Source organism: Geotrypetes seraphini, chromosome 8 (assembly GCF_902459505.1).
Source record: "Geotrypetes seraphini chromosome 8, aGeoSer1.1, whole genome shotgun sequence".
Taxonomy (NCBI): Eukaryota; Metazoa; Chordata; class Amphibia; order Gymnophiona; family Dermophiidae; genus Geotrypetes; species Geotrypetes seraphini.
In genome coordinates, this window is record NC_047091.1 from 176,139,410 (window position 1) to 176,158,880 (window position 19,471).

Genomic DNA, 19,471 nt, shown 5'->3' on the forward strand with positions numbered 1-19,471 from the left:
TCAACAGGTGGGTGGCATCACCGACGGAGCCCCGCAGCGGTCAGCCTCGCAAGCAGACTTGCTTGAAGATCTTTGTAAGAGCTTACGAGTGCTGCACTGCGCATGCGCGAGTGCCTTCCCACCCGAGTCAGGGTGCGCGTCTCCTGTGAGGTACCTCAGTTCAGATAGCTAGCAAAGAAGCCAACCAGGGGAGGAGGGTGGGTTATGAGAATATCTACCTGCTGTCCCTGCATAACAACTGTTACAGTAAGGTAAATCATGCCAAACGAACCTGATTGAATTTTTTGATTGGGTGACCAGAGAGCTGGATCGAGGACATATGCTAGATGTAATTTACTTAGATTTCATCAAAGCCTTTGGTACAGTTCCTCATAGGAGGCTGTAGGAAGAGATATGGTAAATACTAATCAGTTACATAAAATTACGTCTCTGATAATGTTGTCTAGGGAAAACCATAAACTCTGATCCAGGTCCAAATTTCTTGGTCTATTTATACGACACAAAACCCAGACTAATGAGAAATATCTTTATTATGAAAATAGAAAAATATAATTCACAAGCCAGCTGCAAAATCTAAATATTGTTCACAAAATATTTGATTACAGAAATGAAACTCAGTACATAATTATCACAATATAATTGTTAGATAATTAAGTAATACTACTTGTTACACACACACTAAACAATTCCTTATAATAATAATAATCCCTGATTAGCAAATGATTATATTATCACCAATGGAGCTTTACAACCCTTGTCCCAGGTCACAATCGGATCCTTATCTAACCCAGCTGATAAGAGTGTAAATTCCATATCCTCACCTTTTGATCAGCCTCGCTTCAGGAGACGTCAGAAATCCTTTTGTTAAAGGTACACGTGTTTGTCAGTCCTTGGTAAGGCTACAATTCAGCAGCTAACAAGTTCCTTTTAGTGCTGAATTCAGAGCTGTTTAAAAGTCCGAATTTCTCTCTCTTAGGCAAAGAGTCACACGAGGTAACTTACAGGTCTAATTATTAAAAGAAAAGGTTACGTGCAGAACACCTGTGGGAAGATGTGAGCTCCCCCCCATCTCAACACAGACTAACTATTAATTAGCACTTTTTCACTTGGATCTCATCAGATGACTTCCTCAGACCAATCCAGAAACAGAACTTGGATGAATAGCCTTTCTGTGTAAAGTATCATATAGGCTGGAAGACCCAGGGCCGTTAGACAGATAAGAACAGGATAATTTCCCCAGATTCACACAGTCCTATAATGAAGACACAGATAAGTCCTTGAATAGTATAACATTCTGGTACATACCCATAATGCATCAGGCAGAAACAGCAAAGCTGTGTATTTCTTTCTTCTTGCAATTCATGCTGGAAAGATTTCTTGTGCAGCAGAAAGATTTCTTGAGACAAAGGTTCAGGCTTGGTGACATCATAGAGGCCTAACCTTCAAGTGTGAAAACGGAAATACCCCTACAAGGCTGTTGAACAAACTTGAAGGGCTGAAGTTAGGACCCAAAGTGGTAAACTGGGTTAGAAACTGCTGTCGGACAGACACCAGAGGGTGGTGGTTAATGGAAGTCGCTCAGAGGAAGGAAAGGTGAGTAGTGGAATCCCTCAGGGTTCGGTGTTAGGGCCGATCCTGTTCAATATGTTTGTGAGTGACATTGCTGAAGGGTTAGAAGGAAAAGTGTGCCTTTTTGCAGAGGATACCAAGATTTGTAACAGAGTAGACACCGAAGAGGGAGTGGAAAATATGAAAAAGGATCTGCAAAAGTTAGAAGAATGGTCTAATGCCTGGCAACTAAAATTTAATGCAAAGAAATGCAGAGTAATGCATTTGGGGATTAATAATTGGAAGGAACCGTATATGCTGGGAGAAGAGAAGCTGATATGCACGGACGAGGAGAGGGACCTTGGGGTGATAGTATCCGATGATCTAAAGGCGATAAAACAGTGTGACAAGGCAGTGGCTGCTGCCAGAACGATGCTGGGCTGTATAAAGAGAGGCGTAGCCAGTAGAAAGAAGAAGGTGTTGATGCCCCTATACAGGTCATTGGTAAGGCCCCACTTGGAGTATTGTGTTCAGTTTTGGAGACCGTATCTGGCGAAGGACGTAAGAAGACTTGAAGCGGTCCAAAGGAGGGCGACGAATATGATAGGAGGCTTGTGCCAGAAGACGTATGAGGAGAGACTGGAAGCCCTGAATATGTATGCCCTAGAGGAAAGGAGAGACAGGGGAGATATGATTCAGACGTTCAAATACTTGAAGGGTATTAACGTAGAACAAAATCTTTTCCAGAGAAAGGACAATGGTAAAACCAGAGAACATAATTTGAGGTTGAGGGGTGGTAGATTCAAAGGCAATGTTAGAAAATTCTACTTTACGGAGAGGGTGGTGGATGCCTGGAATGCGCTCCCGAGAGAGGTTGTGGAGAGTAAAACTGTGACTGAGTTCAAAAAAGCATGGGATGAACAGAGAGGATCTAGAATCAGAAAATAATATTAAAAATTGAACTAAGGCCAGTACTGGGCAAACTTGCACAGTCTGTGTCTGTATATGGCCGTTTGGTGGAGGATGGGCTGGGGAGGGCTTCAATGGCTGGGAGGGTGTAGATGGGCTGGAGTAGGTTTTAACGGAGATTTCAGCAGTTGCAACCCAAGCACAGTAATGGGTAGAGCTTTGGATTCTTGCCCAGAAATAGCTAAGAAGAAAAAATTTAAATTGAATCAGGTTGGGCAGACTGGATGGACCATTCGGGTCTTTATCTGCCATCATCTACTATGTTACTAAGTAACTGTGCTTTATCCCAGAACAAGCAGGCAGGATATTCTCAACAGTTGGGTGACTTCCAAGCTAGCATAATGGGATGGAGGGAGAGTTGGCAATTTAAGAAAAAAGATGTTGTAAAACAGACTGGCCAAAGTGGCCAGCCCTTCTGGAGAAAAGTATCCAGACAATAATGAGAAGTGAATGTCTGAACCAAGGACCAAGTGGCAGTCTTGCAGATTTCCTCAATAGGAGTTGATCTGAGGAAAGCCACAGACGCCACCATTGTTCTAACTCTGTGGCTCGTGACTCGACCCTGAAGAGGGAGACCAGCCTGAGCATAGCAGGAAGAGATGCAAGCAGCTATCCAGTTGGATATGGTTCGCTTCGAGACAGGATGTCACAACTTATTTGGATCAAAGGAGATGAAAAGTTGAGGGGCTGTTCTGTGTGGTTGAGTGCGTTGCAAGTAGAAAGCCAAGGCACGTTTACAGTCCAAAGTATGGAGTGCCACTTCTCCAGGGTGAGAATGAGGCTTTGGAAAAAATACTGGAAGAACAAAAGATTGAGTAATGTGAAATTCTGAGACAACTTTAGGCAAGAATTTTGGATGAGTACGGCGGACAACTTTGTCATGGTGGAAAACTGTGAAAAGTGGATCCGCAACCAAGGCTTGTAACTCACTGACTCTTCGAGCAGACGTGAGGGCAATCAGAAACACCACTTTACAAGTAAGATACTTGAGATGAGCCTTATCAATTGGTTCAAATGGAGGCTTCATCAATTGAGCCAGGATGACATTGAGATCCCAGACCACTGGAGGTGGTTTGAGCGGTGGATTAACATTAAAAAGTCCTTTCATGAAGCGGGAAACCACAGGATGTGCAGACAGGGGTTTTCCATCAAGAAGTTGATGGAAAGCAGAAATCGCACTGAGATAAACTCGGATAGATGTAGACTGGAGTCCAGATTGTGATAAGTGAAGTAAATAATCCAAAACAGAAGCCAAGGAGGTAGACATTGGCTCCATTTGGTGAATGGAACACCAAGCAGAAAATCTAGTCCATTTCTGACTGTAACACTGCCTAGTGGATGGCTTTCTGGAAGCTACCAAAATGTCCTGTACAGATTGAGAAAACTGTCAAGAGTCAGTTAGGTGGAAAGGTACCAAGCTGTTAAGTGTAGAGACTGCAGATTGAGATGAAGTAAGGATCCTTGACTGAGTAAGCAGAGAGGGAAAAATTGGGAGAAACAGAGGCTCCCTGGCGCTGAGTTGAACTAGAAGGGAGTACCACGGTTGTCTGGGCCACCGAGGAGCTATCAGAATCATGGTGGCAGGTTGCAACTTGAGCTTGACAAGAGTCTTGAGAATCAGAGGGAATGGAGGGAAGGCATATAGAAACTGGCCCCGTCCAGTCCAGGAGGAAAGCATCTGCCTCGAGACACTGGGGAGAGTATATCCGGGAGCAGAACTGAGGCAGCTTGTTATTAAAGGGAAAAGCAAAGAGGTCTATCTGAGGGGTCCCCCATTGAGCAAACACCTGACATAGAGGTGTCCATTCGTGAGGTTGCAGAATGCGACTCAATTTATCCGCCAGACAGTTGTGCTGACCTTGAATGTATACAGCTCTGAGAAAGATGTTTTGATGGATTGCCCAATCCCACAGCTTCAGAGCTTCTTGACAAAGGGAGTGAGATCCCGTCCCTCCCTGTTTGTTGACATAGTACATGGCGACTTGGTTGACTGTCCGGACAAGGACTACGTTGTCGTGAAGAAGGTGTTGAAAAGCTTTGAGAAAATTGAAAATTGCTCTGAGTTCCAACAGATTGATGTGACAAAGACGGCCTGCAGGAGACCAATGGCCTTGTGTACGGAGACCGTCTAGATGGGCTCCCCATGCGTAGGTTGACGAGTCTGTTGTGAGAACCTTCTGATGAGGGAGAGTGTGGAACAGCAAACCTCTGCAAAGGTTGGAAGAGATCATCCACCAGTGGAGAGACTGTCTCAACAAAGGAGTTACAGTAATTTGTTGAGAAAGTGGGTCGGTAGCCTGTTGCCACTGAGATGCCATGGTCAACTGAGGTATGCAAAGGTGAAGTCTAGCAAAAGGAGTCATGTGAACTGTAGAAGCCATGTGACCGAGTAGAATCATCATTTGTCTCGCTGAAATTGATATGAGATGAGACACTTGATGGCAAAGGCGAATGAGAGCATCTTGGCATAGTCAAGGCAGGAACGCTCTGAGCCGGACAGTGTCCAGAATGGCCCCGATGAACTGAAGGGACTGAGAAGGGTGCAGCTGGGATTTTGGAAAGTTGATTTTGAACCCCAGACATTGGAGGAATATAATAGTCTGTTGGGTCGCTGCAATAACCCCTTGTTGAGAGGAGGCTTTGATAAGCCAGTCGTCCAGGTATGGAAAAACTTGAAAACCCTGGGCACGGAGGGCTGCAGCTACCACCACCAGACATATCGTGAAGACTCTGGGGGATGAGGCGAGTCCGAAAGGAAGAACTTTGTATTGTAGATGAAGATTCCCCACCCTGAATCGAAGATATTTGCGAGAGGCTGGATGAATCGGGATATGAGTGTAAGCCTCTGAGATCCAGAGAGCATAGCCAATCTCACTGATTCATCAGGGAATATAATGTTGGTAAAGATAGCATCTGAAACTTCTCTTTGACTAGAAATTTGTTGAGGGCTCTGAGGTCCAGAATGGGTCGCAAATCCCCCATCTTCTTTGGAACTAGAAAATAACAGGAATAAAAGCCCATGTCCCGTTGGTTTAGACGCAGGGGTGTCCAACCTGCGGCCCAGTGAAGTATTTTGTATGGCCCCGGTCGAGGGCGATGCAGTGTTTTCCTTTGCTGCCCCTGGGTGTTTACCGTCTTGCTGGCTCTCTCCTGTGTCTTACTGCAGCGTTTGGACGCTTGTGCGGCCCCAGAAACATTTTTTTCGGCCAATGCGGCCCAGTGAAGCCATAAGGTTGGACACCCCTGGTTTAGAGGGACCTCCTCGACAGCTCAAAGGCGAAGAAGAAGGGGAAGTTGCGACGAACTGGAAGGACACTCTCTTGGAAGGAGATCTGGAGGCACCGGAAGAAAGTGAAGTGAGTATCCATCCCGAAGGATAGTAAAAACCCAGAAATCTGAGGTGATCATCTCCCACTGGTGATAAAAATGGTGAAGACAACCTCCTATGGGCAGAAGAGAAGTCTGATGGAGGAAGGCTGGTATGCTCAGACTGGGAATGTCAAAAAGACTGAGCTGGTTTAGCCGCAGCAGGAGTCTGAGCTTTCTGCTGTCTCTGTTGCTGTGGCGGACGTCTAGGCGGAGGCCTGGAGAAAGCTGGTGTCGTTTTTTGAGGATAACGATGTGGTGGATGTTTGTATGGCCAAGCAGGAGGCGTCTTAGGCTTCGGCCGAATCAATGAAGCAAAAGAGCGTTCATGTTCATTGAGGCGCTTTGTAGCATCTTCAATGGAATCATCAAAAAGTTCATTTCCCTGGCAAGGCAAGTTTGCTAGATGGTCCTGCAAATTGGGATCCATATCAACAATGCGACTCTGGAAGAGAGCTCAAAGGCATCGTACCGTGGCTTGCAGCATGAAGAGTCGAAGTTGTGACAGAGTTCAAATAATCTGTTTGAATTCAAAGACACTGCTCCTCAAGAGCTGGATAAAACTTAGGAACTTATTTTGAGGAAGTGAAAGTGTAATTGTAATTGAGAATTCTGTTAGCCATCAAGGAATTCTGATATTGCCTATGGCCAAATTTGTCCATGGTACGGCCCTCCCTGCCTGAAGGGACCGTAGCGTAGAGCTTAGATGGATGAGCTTTCTTTAATGAAGATTCCACAACCAAGGACTGGAGAGACAATTGAGATTTCTCAAACCCCTTACAAGGTATGGTGTGATACCTGGATTCCAGCTTAGATGGAATGGCAGTAATGGAATAAGGAGTTTCCATATTCCTGAAGAAAGTTTACTTTAAGATTGGAGTCATAGGAAGCCTCAAGGTCTCCTTGGGTGGATGAGGTAACTCCATGTCGGCCCAGTACTAAGGAGTGTCCTTGGAATCAGAGTGGAGATCCAGCTGAAGAGCTTTCCCCATGTCAAAGACAAATCTCGCAAATGAGGCAGACTTCGAGGTAGAAGGACCCTAAGGAGAAGGAGAGCAAGACTTAGAAGCCACCGAATAGGAAGGAGAAGCCTCTCTGGAATATTGAGAAGGAAGCTCAGAATCCAGCCGCAGTCACCGAAAATGCTCCACTACCTATGACAGGAGGAGTCAGAGAGTGCTTGCACTTGAGAAGCCTCGATGGTGAAGTCCCCAGGGTCCGAGGAACAGAGTGGGTCGAGGCAGGAGAAGGCTCCCTCGGAGGCGGTCTCGATGGAGGAGTCTTCGACCTGGATGGACTTCGAGGAGAAACAGCCAGTGTAAAAGCTTTGCGAGATCTAGGTTTAGATTTTGAAGAAGTCTCCGCAGCCTTTGATAAACGAGGCATAGAAGACTCAGTATACGGAAGAGGAGAGGTCTTCTGCTTGAGAAAAGACTCCTGACTGCGCTTGGAAGCAAGATGCCTCGAATGCCTCGATCGAGGCTTAGGAGAGTCTGTCCCAGGAGGAGGCGAAGAGTCACTGGATGATAAGCGACGAGACTTCCGAAGCTTGCCTCGAGGTGCTTCAACAGGAAGCTCAGGCTGGCTCGTAGGAAGCAGGGTCAAGGCCGGGAGGAGTTGAGCCATGACCGAGGAAATCTGAGTGGTCAGAATGGCTTTCAACATGTCCTCGAACATAGGCACCGAGACAAAGGGATCAGGTCTCGAAGGTGCAGCAGTGCGCTCCAAAGAGGGCAACCTCGATGATGAGTATTCCCTATGTTTGGAGGCATGCTTAGCTGGAGGTCTCGAGGAGGCTGGCAGGTCCATAGGCATGGCCTGGGATGCCTGAGACTCTGGTGGCTTCTTAGGAAGGGTACCTAAAGGAGAAACAGGAAGACTTACCCAGAGATGAAGACTTAGAAGGGACTGCAGTGGAGGCCTTCGAGACCGAAGTTGTCGAGGTCTTGGTCGAGGTAGCTACAGGTGTCGGGGTCGAGGTCTTGGAAGTCGAGGCTGTCCCTGAAGCCGAGGTCAAGACCTTCTCAGCAGAGTGCTCCATAGTGCCAAATAGTTGAAGAATTTTAGCACGGCATCTGCGAAGGGCTCGAGGTTGAAGGGTAGCACAGTGTGAACAATTGTCAGGGCAATGTTCAGGCAAGCAATACACCAACAATGAGGGTCGGTGAGTGAAATTACTTTGCCACACTGGCTACACTTTTTGAAACCGGTAAGAGGCCGGGACATAGAAAAAGGAAAGGCCGACGAAAGAACGAGGTTCAGCGGCCAGGCCTAGGCTGAAAGGCCGCCAGCCAAAAAGAAACAAGAAAATAAGTTTTTTTGTTTTTTTTTTAAAGAAAAATAGTTAAAAGGCACGCAGGCACAGCGACTGAGAAAAATAACAAAGCCACAGTGCGATAAGGCAACGAAGAGCTGCAGAGCTGAAGTGAATAGGACTTCTCGGCTCCGCAGAAAACATTGAACTGAGGTACCTCACAGGACATGCGCACCCTGACTCAGGCAGGAAGGCACTCGCGCATGCACAGTGCAGCACTTATAAGCTCTTACAAAGATCTTCAAGCAAGGCTGTCTGCTGCGGGGCTTCGTCGGTGACGTCACCCACCTGTTGAGAATATGCTGCCTGCTTATCCTGGGATAAGCCAGATTATCAGTAGCCTACAGAGGTGAAAGTTATTGATAATGTTCTCTCGGTACATGAGTCTTTGACCATATTAGGTGAAAGGCTTGATTCTGGCCTAACAATGAAGCTGCAAGTAACTAAGACCATTCAAGCATGCTTTGCACAAATGCATTTGTAATACCAATTAAAACCAATGTTAGCGCCATATGATTTTCGAACTGTTGTTCAGGCTATGGTTTTGTCCAGACTTGATTACTGCAGTGCCCTGTACCATGGAATATCAAAAGCAAGATGCAGAGCATTGCAGGTTATACAAAACGCAGCAGCACAATTGATAATGGGATTATCTAAATATGATTATATTTCACCACCATCTCCAAAAATTGCATTGGCTTCTGGTCGCCTTCAGAGTACAGTATAAAGCATCAATTCCTGTATGGAAACATCCCAGAATAGTTTAAAAATAATATATTTAGCTATACACCAAAAAGATCTTTGCGTTCTGAGAATTTAGCTTTACTGAAGATGTCTGTGAATCCAAGACTCGTTGAGACTGGTAAAATGAGTTAAGTTATGGAACTCCTTGGTGGGTCAGATACGAAATTGCTGGGAAAAGGGCAGGTTTAGAAAACTTCTTAAGACACAGTTATTTGTTGATGCCTTTTTCTAGCCATTTCTAGTAAAGTTGATGAACTACCATGATCTTTATTAACCAAATTATGGTATCTTTCTGAGGATTGTTTGCATGTTTACTTTATCACATGTCTATTTTATCATGTGTCTATTTTAATATTATGTATGTAAATTATGTAAACTGCTTAGTTCTAAACAGTATATAAAATTTTAAACTAAATAAATAAATAATGGTATAAATTAATATCTGGATTATTATCCCTTAAGCCACCAATAGATAAACATAAAAACAGACTGTTGGGTATTATGACTGGGGTAGCCTTCCAAATGGTCACAAAAAATGGGTAAAATTTTGATCGTTTGAATTTTGCTTTTTGGTAGCACTCATTATGTTTAGTTTATAGATACGAAGAAATGATATTTATGCAAAGAGGTAATAAATGGTTTAAAAGGGTATGAGGTCCATTGACTAACTTTATTGTTAATATTTGAATGATATTTCCCTTTATTTCTGATTAGAATTTACACATTCAGGGAGGGGGTGGGAAGGAGATATTATATTGGGATTGTTTTCTTGATTATATGGAAATAGGAGGGGGGATGAAAATGTATATTTTATTGAAAGTTGTGCTATTTTTATATATATTCTATAATGTATTCATGTATGCACTATTTTAAGGGCTCCTTTTACGAAGGCGCGGTAGCGGTTTAACGTGCTTAATAGCGCACACTAAACCACCGGCCGCGCTACCGCCTCCTCTTGAGCAGGCGGTAGTTTTTTGGCTAGCACGGGGGTTAGCACGTGATTAAACGTTGCGCGCGCTGAAGCCGCTAACGCGGCTTCATAAAAGGAGCCCTAAGTTTCAAAATGAATAAAGAATTATAAAAAATAAATAGTTCCCTGCATTTGAGAGGTGCCAAAGAGAAGCAATTTTAAAGATATTTTTTAGACTATGGCAGATCCCTTCTGCTGCCCCAAGTCCGCCCAGTCCCACACAGCTTCTCTCCATCTCCTTCTGCTCTTCTGTCTACAGTTTGTGTTCCCCTCCTGCACTCTTCCCTCTCCCCCAGATCATGCCTCCTTCTGCTAGTAGCCTTCCCCCACACAGCCCATGCTCTCTACCCAAGTTCCTCTCAGCCTCACGGCCTGTTTCTACTCTTCTCCCACAGGTAAAAATTGTCATGCCAATAAAGTTATCTAGTCTGCCTGTTCCTTTTGTCATGGCAGTCTGCGGTAATTCAACTTCCCCATTGACAGCTGCTAAACTATAGCAACTCACTATTGGACGGGCTGCAGAGGGAGGCAAGAGCCAGCCAATAGGCTGCAAGGGAAGGTGGAAGCAGTAAGATACAAAAGCACTTCGTCTGTTTTCCTGTAGCTCTGCAGCACGGAGCTTGCTGCCCTAAATCTACACTTCTCCCTCCCTATTCGCGGTTTCGGCGATCATGGTTTCGAATATTCACAATTTTTTACCCACCCCCCTGCCCTTACAGAATCACTTGGAGGCAGCCCGCATCGACCAGAACCGGCCCCGGGTCTTGGATCAGGGCAAGGAGGCAATCGGAGGCGAGCAGGAGCACAGCCCTCAGCCGCAGCTCCGGTGGCAACTTCATGTGCGGACCTTACCTGGTGGCCTAGCAGTGACGCGGGGCAGGAGCGATCTTACTACACTCTTGCCCCATGCAGAGCCGTGCTGTGAGTTCCCGTTGTAGTCCCGTGAGACCACAGGAACTCACAGCATGGCTCTGCACGGGGCAAGAGTGTAGGAACTAGGAAGACTGCTCCTGCCCCGCGTCACCACTAGACCGCCAGGTAAGGTAAGGTTCGGGGAATGGGTCAGAGTTGGCCAAAAAGTTATTTGCGAATTTTCCTTATTCGCGGGACGGCTCTGCCCCTAACCCCCGCGAATAAGGAGGGAGAAGTGTACAGACTGACAGGGAAAAATACTGGGGATGCTCAGGCACCCACAGAGCTAGCGCCTATGTATATATCCATCTTGGACAGTACACTATTATCAGAAATTTATCCTCAAAAGTAAGATATTACCTTTATTAGTTTTAACAGAAAGTGCAATTTCATCATTATTAGTTAAAGGTAATCTGTTGCCTTTTCCAATTTCTTCTCTGTTCAAAAACGTTCCATTGCCACTGTGATCCTCAATGAATACCAGGTAGGAATTACCAGGCCCCATTTCCTGCAACACATCACAAATAATTCATTATTTATTTATTTTTTTTTCATCTTTATTCCTTTTTATTTCTTTCAACAAGTGTACAATATTATTACAAGTAATTCACATCACTCACTTGACATTCTTAAGCAATATTATTACACATGTTTTAATTCCCTCCACCCACCTCCCATCCCCTCCCCTATCAACAAAATATTTTATCCAAACATATACATATTTAGACTCTCCCTCCCCCCCATTTTTACAAATTATCCCCTAAGGAAAAAGAATAACCCTTAATCATTACAATATTCAATTAATGGCCTCCACACCTCCTTAAACCTTTTAAAATATCCCCTCTGTACGGCAAGAAATCTTTCCATCTTATATAAATGACAAACTGAGTTCCACCAAAAACTACAATTCAATCTAGAACAGTCTTTCCAATTAGTCGTTATTTGTTGAATTCCCACTCCAGTAAGAATCATCAATAATTTGTTGTTTGCTGCAGATATCTGACTTTTGGCCCTCATACACATTCCAAAAATCACTGTGTCGTAGGATAATGCTACATGATTTTCCATCAATATATTAACTTGATCCCATATTGATATCCAAAATGCCTGAATACATGGACAATAAAATAAAAGATGGTCTAAAGTTCCAATTTCAATTTTACAATGCCAGCATCTATTAGACTTAGAGCAATCTAATTTTTGTAATCTAGTAGGGGTCCAGAATGCTCTATGCAACAAAAAGAACCATGTTTGCCTAATAGATGCCGACATCGTACCTTTAATTCTCCAAGACCAAATACGTGGCCATTGAGATGCATTAATTTGATGCTTAATCTCAATGCTCCAAATATCTCTTAATCCATTTTTTGGTTTCTTATTCAAATAATTAGATATCATTTTATACCACTTTGCGTCCTGGTGTCCCAGAAAATCTGCCTGGAAACATAAGAATTCTAAGCTGTAATGATCATTTAAAGATTTCCATTCAGGGAACCCCACCTGAATAGCCTGCTTCAATTGCAACCACTTATAACTTTGTTTTTTATTCAGACCATATTTATGTTGCAATTGTGAAAAATCAAGCAGCTTACCATTATCAATTACTTCCGTTAAGGATCTTATACCTGCTTTAATCCAATCCTTCCAGACAACCTTAAACCCGCCTATTTGTATCTTGGAGTTTACCCAAATAGTCTGCTGTTTCGATTTTAAAATAGAATCACTAGTTAATTTATCTACAAATCGTAATGTTTTCCAAGTATCCATTAATACTTTATTATTATTATTATTATTATTAATAATTCATTATTGAAAAATAAAGCTCCTGTTCACAACATCTTTGATTTATAAATTAAGAGGTAGACAGAGAGAACTTCTGCAGTACCTACAAGGGCAGTACATTTGGTATGTTCGGCAAAAGGATTGTCATAAGTAAATGCTACAGAAGTTCCTTATAACACACTTGAATGTTGCAGTGTCAGCAAGTGTATTCTAAGTTAACAAGACTCTGCTGCATTTTCCTTAAATTTGAATTAAAAATAAAACCTTGCTCAATAACTCTTCTTCTGCAATACGTATTTGCCTCAGAAAATATCACACGGTTAAATGGAACCAGTCAACTCTCCTCAGGAGAGATGCAGATCTGAGTAACAGTGGAACATCCATTATCATGACACACAGAATCATGTAAATAAGTCTTGAAAATGCTAAATTGGGACAAAATCCTTAAATACGTATTTGTCCTGAAATAATTTTTCAAACTCTGTAAATAAATACCGTATAATAGTTTATTTTTATACACCGTCAAACCATCAGTTCATGGCGGTTCACAATAATAATGCACTGGGCATTAAAAGTACAAGTCATACAGCAATGTTAAAAAATGGAAATGACACAAATCTAAGTAAGACAACACTAAGCAAAGAAATAGCAGCATCCTAAAACTTATTATAAAATACAAATACATAATTCAAATAATACAAATTCATCAAATAATCAATTAGAAACTTAAATGGATTACTAAAGGTTATAAATTAAAATCAATTCTGTGTTTCATGTTTTTTAAATAGATAAGTTTTAAGATCTTTCAGAAATTGATAATCGGGAAGGGATGGCGAAATAAGAACGTTCAAACATGAATTCATTACTCCAGCCTGGAATGCCAAGGTCCTATCTAAAAAATTTTATAACGGCATGCTTTCACTGACGGAAAAGAGAACCAACCTGGTCTTCGAATGTTTTTTTTTTAATATTATAAAATCTAAAATGGGAAGGGAGATATGAAGGTGCTAGACCAAATAAAATCTTAAAACAGATACAACCGAATTTAAATAACACTCTGGATTCAAATGGCAACCAATGAAGCTTTTGATAATATAAGCTAATCTAGTAGGATGTTTTGTAATATTAAAAATCAGGTGGACTGTTGAGTTTTGTAAACAAAACAAAACAAAAAAAAAAGGTTTATATTTGAGTTCTCTGTTCGGTACACCCCCACCCCCATCCCTGTTGCAAGCCTCCTGTGGGCCTGCCTGAAGCCTTGGTAGTCCAGCGGCAAGCTGGGACAGGAACGATCCTTCCCACGTCCTGTCCCTGCCAATTCTAAACCATCCTGCTTCCCTGACCCCTGTAGACCTTACCTTTAAAACCCTGGTGGTCTAGTGGTGAAGCGGGGCAGGAGTGATTTTCTTATGCTCCTGCCCTGTGACAGCCATGATCAAAATTGCCTACCGCAAGTCCCCGCTACAGTCTCACAGGCATTTTTGATTGTGGCTCTCATGGGACAGGAGCGTAGGAAGATTTCTCCTGCCCCACTTCACCATTAGACCACCAGGGCTTTAAAGGTAAAGTCCACAGGTGTCAGGGAGGTGGGGTGGTTTAGTGTCAGCTGGGACAGGACACGAGAAGGATCGCTCCTGTCCCGGCTTGCCACTGGACCACCAGGGCTTCAGGCAGACCTGTGGTGGGCATCGGAGGCTGGGTAGGAAGAGAAGAAAGGAGGGAGGAAGAAGAATATCTGGGTGCAAGGCAGGGCACTTGAATATAAACCCCATAGTTTATATTTGCATCAACCTTTTTTCCTACTTTTTTTTGGGGGGGGAAAGGTTACCTCGGTTTATATTCGGGTATACACTGTATATACATATGTTGAACACAAGAAAACACAAGAAACAGTGGGAACGGACAATGAATACTACACGTAGGATCACTGATGTAAAAGAGTCTTGTTTATTCCGATAAAAGGACATATGCAACTGCTTGCCCAACACAGCACTGTGTTTCGGCGAATCCAAATGCCTGCATCAGGGGTCACTATGATGTTGTGATCCACAGATGACAAGTCCTTTGTTAGTACAAGGTTGGGTCAATCCAACAAAAAGTCGATCACTAAAAACTGTTGATGCAGGCATTTTTATTCCCAGGGAGGAGAGGGGGGCAGAGGCAGGATGGTATTTTGCAGGGGGACACACATTGCTTTCTCTTTTTCTAGTGTCAAAAACCATTCTGTGCAGTATGACACATTTATGTACAGTTTTTAATATTTTCTTTTTAGTTCAATAGAAATAAATTTAATATCTCATTTTTTTAAATATAATTTGACAATTTTCCAAAAATTGCCTTCGTGCCCCTCCCCCGACATGTGCCAGCACAGCCCAAACTAAGCGCTGCTCAGAAGATATCATGCCCTGCGCAGCTGCTTCCCTGGCTTAGAAGGAGCACTGCCCGCCAGCACAAAGAGATGATCTGACATTCAAAACTCATTTGTCACTTCTAGACAACAAAGCAATACTCTGCGAACATCCAGCAATTTCAGGACTTTGTCACCCTTCTTGGACACCAAGAGTGCATAAGGCAGGCAACCCTACTTCCTGGTTGACATGAAAACTTGATACTACTTTGGCAAGAAAGAGGGGATAGTATGCAGAGATACAACTATTTTCCAAAAATCTTGAGAAAAGGCTCTCTGCAGGATAAAGCCTACAGTTCAGACACCCGCCATGCCGATATAACCGACACTAAAAACGCTGTTTTAACTATCAGGTCCACCACTTTCACATCCAAAGGCTTATTATAGAACCCTAGAGAGCGCACACAGGACAAGATTAAGACTATGTGATGGAAAAGACTGATATCCTGGAGGATAGTAACATAGTAGATGATGGCAGATAAAGACCTGGATGCAGGCATAAGGCTCCTTTCAAAAATCTGGACACTTCTGGGTGAGAAGCCAATGGTCTTCTATTAATCTGGGGCCTGAAGCATGACAGATCAGTTTACTGAATTTGAGGGAGCCAACTGCCAGGCCTTTTTCAAGCCCCTCATGAAGGAATGCGAGAACCAAAGGAATTAAGAGCCATAACCGGGTTCTTACCAGTCCTGTCTCTTGGACCTTAGGAGAGTGGCAATAACCACTTCCGAACAGCCTCTGCTTGCTCAAGAGCCATGCCGCAAGACCAAAGCACTCCAGATCCTCCAGGGCAGTTGGGCCCTATGAGAGTAACTCCGGATGACAGGCTAGTCCCTCAGTTAACATACCAGATTTGCATACCACGGATGCCAGGCTAGTGTGGTACAACCAGAACTACCAGCCCTGGTGAGTCATTCTCCACAGGACTCTGCCTACCATGGGCCATGGAGGGAACATATACAGAAATCCTGCCTAAGGCCATGGTTGTACCAGGGCTTCCAAGCTGGTGCTTCCTGGCTCGTATCTTCGGATGAAAAACTAAGCGTTAGCAGACCATCGCTTTTTAACGTGGTTTTTTGAGAATCCTGGCCTAAGTGCAAAAAAACCCAAAACAGAACACTTACTCTGAAAATTCTAAAGTGCTTCTTGCTGTATGTTTTAAATGTGTCAGTCCGATTTATTGTCGGCCTGTCAAAACTGTAGTCACACTTTTTGTCTCTACCAAACCAATATTCATCAGATATGCAGTCTGTAGGAAAGAAAAGAAAATACTGAGTAAGTGCTTGTCAGGGAGATTCAGATACTCTTAAAGATACATTTCAGAGCCATTCTGTCAAGTAAAATAGTACAGTCATTTTCTGCATATAAAGCAAAATATAAATGTAAGGATCCTTGCAGGACCCTCACTAGCCCTGTACATCCTGCCCCCAAGGACCACTGCAAAGCAGAGTACAGAGGAGGTTTTTACCATCTAGTTACAGCATCATCCCCGGCATGGCTGCATTGATACGGCCTGCCCCTTGAGAAGTGGTAGTGGCTGTGTATATATGTTAGGAGAACAACTTGTGCGAGGCAGTCCTAGAGAACGACATGGTGGACAAACCTGTGGCAAGTTGCAGTTTGCTCGTGGCTACTGAGATGCCAAAGCCTGACTCGCCTCAGACATGGGGACAAAGCTTTTCACCATCCATGAGAATGGTGAAAAGCTTTGTCCCCGCAGTTGGAAGTACCCCACTCCTTCCTTACCGCCATTATCTGCTTGTGGGGGGTACACGGCACTGCATGGGTCTCCTGTCCCCATTCTCCCCAATGAGGAGCCACTTGGCATTTGCTGCCACTGCCGGGGATCCCATTTGTAAACAGGCCTCCTTCCTGTCTTTCAGCTGCATGCCCCCTTTCGCCGAAGCCAACCTGGAAGGCTTCCCTTCGATGTCAGGGCTGACATCAGAGGGAAGCCTTCCAGGTAAGCTGGGGATCCCAGTTACCTCAACTTGTTCTTTGCAGGGACACAGACAGCAGCTCTTGCACACTGCATGTGGCTGACTCAGAAGCCATCTCTCCGACGTCAGAGGGAAGACTTGCAGGTCAGTCACGTGCAGCATGCAAATGAGTGCAGCTGAAGGCAAGAAGGAGCAGCCCAGCTGGATGTCCCTGAAGGGAGCGAGTGCAGCCCTAGAGTGAGCAAGTAAGGGAGAGAGGGGATATCAACGTGGGACAAAGGGAGAAGGGAGGGGGAAAGGAGCGTGTTGGGACATAGGAGGGACACGAATTTGGGACAAAGGCTGGAAGGCAAGGAGGGGGACACGAACTTGGGACAGAGAAGGAAAGGAGGGGTTATGAACTTGGGACGCAAGGGAAGGAGAAGGGGGAATAACTTGGGACATAGGAGGGAGGGAGGAAATAGAAAGGGAGAATTGTTGGGCATGAGTGTGTGAGTAAGAGGGAAAGAGATGGTGCACATGGGGGGACAGCAGAAAGAGGAAAATTATTGGGCATAGAGAGAGGAGTAAGGTAGAGATATATGGGGAAGAGAAGGATGAGGGAGAAAAGCAATGTTACTTACCGTAACAGTTGTTATCCAGGGACAGCAGGCAGCTATTCTCACTAGTGGGTGATGTCATCCGACAGAGCCCCGATACGGACATCTTGAAAGCATGTCTTGCTTGAAGAAACTTAGAAGTTTCGAGATGCCCGCACCGCGCATGTGCCAGTGCCTTCCCGCCCGATGTACCGGGCGTGTCTCCTCAGTTCAGGTAGCTAGCCTGAGAAGCCAACCCAGGGGAGGTGGGTGGGACGTGAGAATAGCTGCCTGCTGTCCCTGGATAACAACTGTTACGGTAAGTAACATTGCTTTATCCCAGGACAAGCAGGCAGGTATTCTCACTAGTGGGTGACCTCCAAGCTAACCTCAATGGGATGGTGGGAGTGTTGGCAACTTAAGAGAATAAATTTTGTAACACTGTTTGGCCAAACTGTTCATCCCGTCTGGAGAAAGTATCCAGACAATAATGAGAGGTGAATGTATGAACCGAGGACCAAGTGGCAGCCTTACAAATCTCCTCAATCGGTGTCGATCTGAGGAAGGCTACAGAGGCTGCCATTGCTCTGACCTTATGGGCTGTGACCCTACAAGGAAGGGATAATCCAGCCTGGGCATAGCAGGAAGAGATACAAGCCGCCATTCAATTTGAGATGGTACGCTTCGATACAGGTCGTCCCAACTTGTTTGGATCAAAGGAGACGAAAAGTTGAGGAGCAGTTCTGTGTGGCTTGGTGCGATCCAGGTAGAAAGCCAAAGCACGTTTACAGTCCAGAGTGTGAAGAGCAGATTCTCCATGGTGAGAATGAGGCTTTGGAAAAAATACTGGAAGTACAATGGATTGGTTGAGATGAAATTCAGAGACCACTTTAGGCAAGAATTTCGGATGAGTACGGAGGACCACCTTGTCATGATGGAATACTGTGAAGGGTGGATCCGCCACTAAGGCCTGAAGCTCACTGACCCTGCGAGCAGACGTGAGGGCCACTAGAAAAACCACCTTCCAGGTGAGGTACTTAAGTGGAGCCTTGTTGAGAAGTTCAAACGGAGGCTTCATGAGCTGGGAAAGGACAACATTGAGATCCCAAACGACAGGAGGAGGTTTGATAGGAGGATTAACATGGAAAAGTCCTTTCATAAATCTGGAAACCACAGGATGGGCAGATAGAGGTTTCCCTTGAAGAGGCTGATGGAAAGCCGCAATAGCACTCAGGTGGACTCGTATAGATGTAGACTTGAGGCCAGACTGAGATAGGTGTAGAAGATAGTCCAACACAGAGGATAGGGAAGCTCGCTGAGGCTCCTTGGCATTGGCAATACACCAGGAAGAGAATCTAGTCCATTTTTGGGAATAGCATTGTCGAGTAGCAGGCTTCCTGGAAGCCTCTAAGACCTCTCTCACCGCTAGAGAAAACTGATGAGGGGTTACGTTGAGAGGAACCAAGCTGTCAGGTGGAGACTGCTGGTTGGGATGAAGCAGTGATCCTTGATGTTGAGTAAGTAGAGAAGGAAACACTGGAAGAAGAACTGGCGTCCTGCTGCTGAGTTGAAGCAGAAGGGAGAACCAGGGTTGTCTGGGCCACCGAGGAGCTATCAGAATCATGGTGGCTTGGTCTGATTTCAATTTGACCAGAGTCTTTTGAATGAGAGGAAACGGAGGAAATGCATACAGAAATTGATTCCTCCAATCCAGCAGAAAGGCATTTGCCTCGAGGCGATGAGGAGTGTAGATCCTGGAGCAAAACTGAGGCAGTTTGAAGTTGTGGGGGGCTGCAAAGAAGTCTATCTGAGGCGTCCCCCACTGTGCAAAGATCTGATGAAGGGGGTCGGAATGGAGCATCCACTCGTGAGGCTGCAGGAGACGACTCAATTTGTCTGCCAAGACATTGTCCTTCCCCTGAATGTAGACAGCTTTGAGGA

General features: G+C 44.6%; 1 protein-coding gene across 6 annotated transcripts in view; it reads right to left on the reverse strand.

Moving 5' to 3' along the window:
- CHEK2 (checkpoint kinase 2) overlaps window positions 1–19,471 on the reverse strand; it is a 216,846-nt gene that overhangs the window by 177,832 nt on the left and 19,543 nt on the right. For all 6 annotated transcript variants that reach the window (XR_004540432.1, XM_033956284.1, XM_033956282.1 and 3 more), the window contains exons 3-4: window positions 16,137–16,261; window positions 11,184–11,331 (exon numbers count right to left, since the gene is read on the reverse strand). Coding sequence is in view for 5 of the 6 variants with exons in the window: in XM_033956284.1 (XP_033812175.1) it covers window positions 11,184–11,331; window positions 16,137–16,261 (273 nt within the window). In the remaining variant the exon portion in view is untranslated. The remainder of the gene's footprint in view (window positions 1–11,183; window positions 11,332–16,136; window positions 16,262–19,471) is intronic.